The following is a 9442-nucleotide window of genomic DNA, read 5'->3' as shown; positions in this document are numbered from 1 at the left end:
ATCTGAGCATTGCCAGAAAGTTGGGAGTAGCCCCTAAAAAGTGGGAATGACCCCAACCACAAATCCCAAATCCCCAAACGAACAATTTGTTTTGTTCTGTTTTGGGGCCACACCCAGTGATGCTTAGGGGTTACTCCTGGTTCTGCACTCAGGAATCACTCCTGGCGGTGCTTGGGGACCTTATGGGATGCCAGAGATGGAATCTGGGTTGATCAGGTGCAAGGTAAGAATCCTACTCACTGTACTATCTCTCTAGTTACCCACAACCTACTCACACAATCAACAGATTTTTTTTAAACAAGGAGAACATTGTTTTCTGAAGTTAATTAGGCCAGTTCCTTTCTGCCCCACCCCCTTCAGTGAGGTCACACATAGTAATGTTCATGGTTCCCCTGACCTCATGATTCACTTATTTGGTGATGGTGTTGGTGGTCGTGTTGTGTGTGTGTGTGTGTGTGTGTGTGTGTGTGTGTGTGTGTGTGCGCAGGTGTGAGTCACACTAGCAAAGTATAACTACTTTCCTGGTTCTGTGCTCAGGACTGACCCCTGTTGGTGCTCAGAAAGATCATATGCAGTGCTGGGCATTGAACTGGAATTGGCTGCATGCAAGGCAACACCTTGGCACCTATACTATCTCCCCAACACATTTTACATTTCTTTTTGGTGGGGGGATGCACACCTGGTAATGCTCAGGTTGCTCCCAGCTCCACACTCAGGAATTACTCCTGGTAGTGCTCAAAGGACCATATGGGATGCCAGGGATCAAACCTGGGTTGGCCAGGTGCAAAACAAATGCCTTACCCACTGTACTATCACTCTGACCCTTGTTTACTTTCAAAAATTTATGTAAACCTGAGCATTGATGGGTGTCCTCTTCTCCTCAGTAAAACAAGACAAAACAAAAACAAAGACAAAACCCAAAATCTCTATATAAAAGTCACTCATTACTCCCTAGGTTTTTTGTACATGGGTTTTGACAAGCTCATAATCATTCATTTGTTTCCACAGTGCTTTTAAAAAGTTCTTTATTACTTATTGGGGCAATACCAAGCAGTACTCTGGGCTTACTCCTGGACTTATGCTCAGGGACCCTATGTGGTGCTTGGGATCAAATTGGGGTAGGCTGCATGGAAGGCAGGTGCTTCCCCCTTGTATTATCTCTCTGACCTGTCCCCTGCTATAGTCAATCACATTATAGAACAGCAATGTGATTATGACTTGCCTTGTAATAAATTTCTCTTCTTCCAAATTAGACAGCCATTGGTTTCTTTCCCATTTTGGAGGTGGCAGGGGTGCCCACCCAACTGTGTTCTGGTTCTACTCCTGACTCCGCACTGATGGAACCCAGATTGGCCATTTCCAAGATAAGAGCCTTACCCACTGCACTATCTCCCTGGCCCCTAACCTGTTTTCTCTCCCTCTGGTTTTGCCTTTTTTAGAACACCATGTAAATGAACTCACACACTTTGTAGACTTTCAGGCCTAGCTTCTCTCACTTAGCAAAACCCATGAAAGATTTGTCCTTGCTGTGCATGAACCTCATTCTTCAAAGAAGAATACTCCTCCTTCTGTGCTCTAGGGTATGAATAAGCTCATTAATTGGAACAGACCTTCGTTTATTTATCCATTTGCTTCTTAAAGGATATCACAAGTTCTCTCTAGATTTGATCACTTATGAAGAAAAATACAAAATATAAACATTCAGGGAGGGGATTTTTGTTTTCAGTTCCCTTGGGTAAATACCTCATCTGGCATGGGTAAGCTGTGTAAGTATCTGTTTATAAGAAACCATCAAACAACTTCCCAAAGTGAGTGCTGTGCTTTGTATCTCCTCAGCAGCGAGCGAGTTTCTGCTCTTCCGCGTGTGCTCCCGCAACGCATTCGGTCATCCACATTCTTGCGAAATGGAAAGCTCAGCATCTGCCTTCCTTTTGGCCTCCTTTCCTCGACAAAGTACTCCCATGCTGTTGCTTTGCGGTCAGCTGGTAATCGTGAAGGCAATGACTTCAGACTACTTCATATTTCCACCAGGCACTGAAATCCCATCCCATCCGCGTTAGCGTTAGGACATGATTTTTTCCAGCAACCCTTCTTAGGCAGTTGTGAAGAACAAGAGCTTCCTGCTTTAAGAGAATTCCTTTCTGTCTTTACCCGAGCCTCTTACCTCCCTACTCAGCCTGGCTCTTTAACGGAACCTCAACAAACAAATCCCCTGAAATGCAAGGGTGGTCCAGGGTGGTAATACGGGTATGGTAGGATGAACCAACCGCCCCACATGCTTTTCCATCTGGGTGGCTGGGCCTTGGTGCATCAGGAAGGAGCTGACGAGGGCACCGTGTCCCTCCATCTGACCACTTGCACATTCTCGTAGTCGTGGCAGTCCTCATTTGACATCTTTTCTCCATGTTTCACTGGATTGTCCTCGCCCTGTGCAGCTGGCTGGTGAGTCACTTGGTCCCCTAGCGCCAGGAACCTCTCTGATTGCACAGCCAGTTGGCCGTGGATCCCTGACTCATCTGCCCCGCCCTCCCCATGGTCCGTCCTTGGGAAAGTCATTTCTTCCTCCACCTGCTGCTGTTGGTTGCTATGGTGAGCTGCTGCTGGGATATTTTCATAATCTCTGCAGCGCTGAGATGCCACACAGGGCTGTTTCCCCTGGATGACCCCTCTGTCCAGTCCCTCCATATTGACATAATCATTGGAGGTCTCAGAAGAAGCATCCCCATCGCTGTCACTGCTCTCACTTCTTGGAGTCCGAACACTGGAGCAGTCCCAGATCTCGTCCTGGTCTCCTTCCTCTGTGAAGACCAGTTCCTGGGCACCCAGGGCGACAGAAAGGCTCTCACGGGTGCTGCTGATAGAAGCTCGAGTCTCAGGAATCTCCACGGCTATGAGGACATTGACGTAATCGAGAGAATCCTCTGAGGAAGTGCTAGGGCATTTTCCGGATGTTCCACCATCGACGTCAAGTGCAGAGGGAGTGTGGTTCTCACACATCCGGGCCCCCAGAGTGTTGTCATAGAAGCCCTCAGAATCTATTGAGACCTGAGTGTAGGATCTGTGAGCTGGGAGCACACTGCCTGCTTGGGAGGCCTGGAGGCAAAAGGGAAGGATAGGGACAGGTCAGAATCAGAAAGGTGAACAAATCTGTTCCTCTTCCACCACCCCTGGCTGCATCACTGATATTTCCTCAAGAGAAACTCTACACAGGCCTCTCAAGTTATCCAGAGGCCAAGAATGGACTCAGCTCAAGCAAAGCGATGGTGGGGGCTGGATGGCAGGCGCAACAGACTGAGAACGTGCTTCACAGGCAGGAGTTCAGTCTCCACTACCACATGGTTCCCAAAGAACCAAGCTAGGAGTATCCCTAAGGCATGGCCCCTTCAAATAAAGCAAAAGTAAATACATTTTTTTAAAAAAAAAATTGAAGCAGCAGTGTCATTGCTATAATAAATTGCAACTGCTTCCTGGTCACAAGGGAGTAGGTGAAGTGAGAAAATTAGAGGCAGGAGTGGTAAACGTAGAGGCAGGATCTTTGAGTGACCCATTCTAGGAGCTGAGCAAAGATGAATGGGCTATAAATCACAAGTTATAACAAGAACAAAACCAGTGAAAAAGTCTGATCAGGCTGCGTGAACGGGAACTGGGCCACAGAAACGATTAGTAAATATCTATAGAGAACTTGAAGCAAATGGTATTAGTCACTGATTGTACCCAGTTACTGTCTCTGTTAGGAACCGCGTTGACAACCATTGTGTGTGTTAAATGAAAAATGTTCCTCCCTTGGAGAAATGTAGCCTGTAACTGGCTAGTCTATAAATGCTCTTTGGGAGCCAGAGCGATAGGACAGCAGGTAAGATGCGTGCCTTGCACGATGCGGCCAACCTGGGTTGGGCCCCATTTAGTCCCCTGAGGCTGCAAGAAGTGATCCTTGAGTGCAGAGCCAGGAGTAACTCCTGAGCACCACCAGGTGTGGCCCCCAAAACAAACAAAAAAACTAAAGCACTTTATGAACTGTGTTCAAGGCTTGACCGTTGGGGCAGTAACCAGATTGGGTCTGCGTGCACAGATAAACTGGGAGGCCCTCCCTCTTATTTCTCCAAGTGCCAGTCTATTCATTGGTCACATTTCTTCATGTGTGTGTGGGGGTGTGGGGAGCAGTGGACTCCTACTTCTTTGCTCAGGGATCATTCCTGGTGGAACTTGTGGGGAAACATACATGGTGCTAGGGATAGAACCCAGATTAGCCACATGCAAGGTAAGTGCCCTCCCTGCTGTGCTATCGCTCCGGCTCTGCTGGCGTGATTTCCCTACTGGTGCCAGAGTACGCTGGGGCAGGGGGCACAATGGCTCAAGATTTCGCAGACTGAGGCTGCAGATCCCAGCGTTCACACCTTCTGCTGAGTTGGGGCAAGGTCCTTAATCTCTCTGTGCCTTAGTTTCCCAACTTCTAAACTGGGGGGGAAAAAAACCCACTGGACTTATCATGAGACTTTTGTGAAGAGTGATTCAATTGCTAAGAATTTAGAATATTACCAAGAGTTTGGAATAGCTCTTGGCACATGGAAAACACCCGCGCTGGCCACTGTTTTGAGAGACAGCTGACACATAGACCCCTGGGACCATTTAGACATGCTGGGTGGATGTTTCCAGAACTTCTGAATTTCCAAGAACAGCTGGGGCAGGGGAGATAACCCGAAGGGCCAGGGTGCGTGCTTTGTATGCCAGGAGACCAGACTCCATCCCCAGTCCCATTATGGCCCCTTGGGTGATCCCCGGAGCTTAAAAATGGGAGCTGTTTCTGAGCATCGCTGGGTGTGGCCCCAAAACAAAAGCAAGAAAGAAAACCTGAAACATCTGGACTTTTATTGCAAAGTCTCTTAAAAAGTTGGGAGGGAAAAATTTTAAGTTGGCAATTGGCTTAAAATGTTCTTCAAACAATACAAGAGTCCAAGCTAAACATATTTGTGGGTTCAAGTCAGTTCAGGATCTAAACTCAAAATGCCAAATCCTCTCAGGACCAGCCAAAACCGGGAACTAGCTTGGCAGGGTGGGGGAGGGTGATGGGGGTGGGGGGAGGAATTTCCTTTTCTCTGCCCCTTATCCGCCACCCAGACTTGCTGCTGGTCCAGGAAGTCAGAGGCAGGAGCAGAGTCCAAAGAGGGGGCAGTGAGGAGGTGACTGCCGGGTGGCTGAGCAGAGCCTTTGAAAATGAGGCCTGAGATCAGCACTCAAGCAGCAGCCTGACCATATCCTGAGGGGACCCCAAAACCCAGAGATAGTTTCTAACAAGCCAGCAAGTGCTGATCTCTGGCAGTGAGCTCCCTCCCCTTCCAAGTCTTCCCTGCAGCCCTCATGAGGGCTCCTCCCTGGGAACCCCCTTCTGAACAGCCCTACTCTGCGCAGCTACAGGACCCCAGGGGCTTTGGGGAGAGTGCAAAAAAGCCCAGATATAACTGGAGAACGCCCAAAGCAGAATTAAAAATTTTTTTTTCTATGTCACACCCGGTGATGCACAGGGGTTACTCCTGGCGCTGCACTCAGGAATTACCCTTGGCGGTGCTCAGAGGACCCTATGGAATGCTGGGAATTGAACCCGGGTCAGCCACATGCAAGGCAATCACCCTACCCGCTGTGCTATCGCTCCAGCCCCCAGAGCAGAATTTTAACAATTTTTCTTTCTTTTTTCTTTTTATGATTTTTGGGCCACACCCAGTGATACTCCTGGGTGACTCCTGGCTCTGGACTCAGGAATCTCTCCTGGCGGAGCTTGGGGGGACCCTCGGGGATGCCGGGGATGGAACTTGAATGGAGCCCGGGCAAGATTAGTGCCTTACCAGCTGTACTAAGGTTCCAACCCCAAGTCTTTGTTTCTTTCTGGGGGCCAGAACCCAGGGCCTTGCAACGGAAAGTTGTGCTTCACTCCTGAACTAGGCCCTGGCCCCTGAAGGGAACTCTGCATGCAGGCAGCATTGCTGGCATACCTGTGGCCGCTCCAGAGGGGCCCTTTGAAGGCAACAACACCCGCTTAGATAAGTCTGTTATCTGGTCTCTGTAGAAACAACCCAGTTCTGACAAGGCCTTGAAGACACTCACCAGGTGCTTTCGGACACTGCCCAGCCCTGGTTTCTCTTTCTTCATTTCCCTCCAGGGCAGAAGGGAGGAGGTGGGTCTTCCCCAGCTAGTTACCCCGGCCCCAAGGGGAAGGTCTGCTTTTTGTGGTGAAACAAGATCCCAAGCCTAGAACTCCTCCGCCTCAGCCTCCAGAGACCCTTACTCAGCCTGGGGGAGCCCGTCTCCCCCACCCTTACCTGGTGCTCTGAGGCAGGGCTACTGGAATCTCTGGAAAGGAGGCTCTCGGTGCTGGCAATCGGGTCTCGCCTGGCCGGGGGTCTCCCTGGAAGCACAGACACAAATCCCGATCACAGTGCATGTGTGCTTCCGCCCAGTGGTCCCCTAGCTTGTCCCCGCACTGTGTCGTGGCTTCGTGCAGCCTGGTGATGGGCCTGGGGCTCTGTGGAGAGACTGGGATAAGGAGCTGAGGGTTCGCAGCCCTTAGAGGACAGAGCAGGCCGGGAAGTGGGAGAGGCTTCTGGAAGGATCCTTCCTAACGTAAATGCGGCTCTGCGTTCTTGTCCCCCTCCCCTTCCCTTCTTGGGGACACATCAGGACCGAGCAAAACCCCACACCCAGAGGACCCTGCTCCCTCTCCCAGGCCATGAGGCTCCCTTCACCCCATCCCTGCTAGCACGGCCTCTGCCAGCGACCCTGGGCCCCCAGACCCTATTCTCCCCCATGCTCGCTGAGGGGCAGAAAAGACTGAGGCCTAGCGAGGGTGGCTTCCGGGCTGGGGTCGGGCATTCTGAGGGCAGAAGGTCTTTCACCTGGACTCCTTGGATTGCAAAGAAAAACCTACCCGGCGCTTCCTGTCTCCGGGGTAAGTGGTCGTAAATATTTTTGGCCTGTTGTCTGGATCGAGGTCGATTTAGGGAGGGCAGGCCCACAACTCGACGGTAACGCGTGCGCCCTGCCAGGCAAAGAGAGAATGGGGGGGTGAGGGTGGGAGTGGGGGTGTCGCAGTCGGGCGAGCTGCACAGATGCGGGGGGCTGTGAGGGCTGAGACAGACCCCGGGAAGCTGCCCTGCCCCCTCCAGGCGTCATAAAATGGCAGTTCAGGCCTGACCAGAAGTATAGGGCCGAGGGAAAAAGAGTACTGTGGGTTCTGAGCCACAGAACCACCCCGTGTTGTGCCTGGAGAAATATCCGGGCTTTATTATTTATTCAAATAGCACAATGGTTTAAGGCGTTTGCCTTGTACACGGCCAACATGGCCGAGCCGGATTCGATTCCTCCGCCCCTCTCGGAGAGCCCGGCAAGCTACCGAGAGTACCTCGCCCGCACGGCAAAGCCTGGCAAGCTCCCTGTGACATATTTGATATGCCAAACACAGTAACAACAAATCTCACAATTTGTTATGAGACGTTACTGGTGCCCGCTCGAGCAAATTGATGAACAATGGGAGGATAGTGCTACAGGAAAAGAAATTTTACTTTCAAGGATAGATGCTGACAAGGACACATTTTTTTTTTTAATCATACTTCAACTATAAAAACCTTGCTTTATTCTACCCTGGCATCGGGCTTTATGGTGACGCCAGCTTGCATCTGAGACAGCTCAACCGTCTCTGTTCCTTGGTCCCTAAACATCTCCCCCAGAGGACTAAGCTTCCTGTATGTTCAGTCAAAAATACCTGGCCCATCAAAGTAATGAATTAAACACATTATCTTACAGAAAGCTGGGAAATGAAATAAACTTGAGTCTGTGCTTTTTGGGCAGTGAATTATCTGAACCCTGTGCATTTCGGGGTACATTCTGGTAGGAAAACGTCTCAAAATCGAGCAATTCAAGAATTTTTAAGTCAAGAGACCCACCCAAAAAAAAAACTGTAAAAGTTGGTTTGAGGGCCAGAGAGATAGGACAGTGGGTAGGGCATTTGCCTTGCACGAGGCCCTCCTGGGTTCAGTTCCCAGCACCACCCGTGGTCCCCTGAGCACAGCCAAAGGTGATCCCTGAGCATAGAGCCAGGAGCACCGGAAGTAATACCAGGTGTGGACCCTCCTCCCCCCCCACCCCGTGGGGGGAAAACGTTGGTTTGAACAACTAGCAGTGGAGCTCTACACTGGGCTTTCCATCCTTTAAAGGCAGGCCAGACAGTAGATCCTAGGGTGGACCAAGAAGGGACTCACGCTTCTTCCATTTCTTCCAGTTCCACAGGGCACAGAGAACCACGATGAGGAGGAGGGTGAGTAATCCTGCAAACCCAGAAAAGAGGCTGCTGCTCTGGTCTTTAGTTCTAGAAGGAAAGACAAGTGCATGACCGGCCCCTGGAGCCGGGGAGGCAGGAGGAGATGCCTCCCCTGGGACGTGAGTCCTGGCTTTGGGTGGAAAGCCAAGGGGGTCCCGTGAAGGGGTGATAGAAGACAAGCTCGTTCCCGTGCAGCTGCTCTCAACAGAGATATGACAGAGGAGACCTATCGCTTCCACATGCTCGCCAGGTGCCCGCAGTGTACATGGGACCTGGACGCAGCTTTTACCACAATGCAATCTCTTTGGGGGGCCAAGGACTCCGAAACTCAGACTCGGGAAAGGCAGAGCAGCACACCAAAGACCACACAGGTGGGGGGCAGTAGAGATGGAATGTGAGTCTATGTCTGCCGGGTTCCCCAACTCTTTGGAGGCCAGAGAGAAAGCTTTGCATGCAGGAGGCCTGACGTAAGCACCTGCACTGCGTGGGCACTGAAAGAAAATCATGCCACATTGTCCTCCAAATTTACAATGTCACATCCGCCTTCTCAGCCTTCCCAGGTCCTGGGTTTCTGGCCCAGCAGGGTGTAGTGAGGGGTGTGTATGTGTGTGGATGAATCCAGTGTGCAGTGAAGGATGAGCGGCTCTGAGACAGAGTCCAGCCGTGTGCACTTGAGTAACCCCACTGCATCAGCTGCTGGAGCTGGTCTCCAAGTAACGCTTTGCAGCTATGTGGAATTTAACCGATGCCAACACAGCGAGCCAGTTCTCTAGTCCTTGGCAGCGCTTAGCAGAGCGAGAGTTACGGCTCGGCTCTGTAACACGAAGCAGCCAACTGAGATTATCGCAGGACTCACTAGCTGACCTACCGTTCCCACATATCAGAAACCCAGACTGGACAGATAGGATAGCAGTTAAGACGGTTGCATTGTGTGTGGAGGACCCCACGTCCATCCCTGGTGTGGACATAGGGTTCTCTGAGTACCTCTGGACTGACCCTTGAGTCACAGAGCCAGGAATAAGTCATAGCACTGCCAGGTGTGGCCCAACCCCCATCACCACTGAAAAGAGAGAGGAGAGAGGGGCGGGGAGAGAGAGAGAGAGAGAGAGAGAGAGAGAGAGAGAGAGAGAGAGAGAG

At 51.0% G+C, this 9442-nt stretch overlaps 1 protein-coding gene across 1 annotated transcript; it reads right to left on the bottom strand.

Annotated features, from left to right (window-relative positions):
- Window positions 1–2299: 2299 nt before the first annotated feature.
- On the bottom strand, window positions 2300–9184 carry LAX1 (lymphocyte transmembrane adaptor 1). The gene is made up of 5 exons (XM_056119122.1): window positions 9174–9184; window positions 8247–8353; window positions 6917–7027; window positions 6312–6397; window positions 2300–3093 (listed from the first exon to the last, which is right to left on the bottom strand). Exons 1-5 carry the CDS (start codon window positions 9182–9184, stop codon window positions 2311–2313), a joined length of 1098 nt encoding a protein of 365 aa, XP_055975097.1. The 3' UTR covers window positions 2300–2310.
- Window positions 9185–9442: the final 258 nt, after the last annotated feature.

This window comes from Sorex fumeus, unplaced genomic scaffold (genome assembly GCF_029834395.1).
Source record: "Sorex fumeus unplaced genomic scaffold, SorFum_2.1 ptg000039l, whole genome shotgun sequence".
Classification (NCBI taxonomy): Eukaryota; Metazoa; Chordata; class Mammalia; order Eulipotyphla; family Soricidae; genus Sorex; species Sorex fumeus.
This window is presented reverse-complemented; position numbering and strand designations above follow the sequence as displayed.

Excerpts from the sequence above, each read along its gene's own strand:
- LAX1 (XM_056119122.1), bottom strand. Across the intron at positions 7,028-8,246 it reads CTGGAAGAAATGGAAGAAGC|GGCGCACGCGTTACCGTCGA; the intron begins GTGAGTCCCTTC and ends TTTGCCTGGCAG. Across the intron at positions 3,094-6,311 it reads GCCCTGCCTCAGAGCACCAG|GCCTCCCAAGCAGGCAGTGT; the intron begins GTAAGGGTGGGG and ends TTTTGCCTCCAG.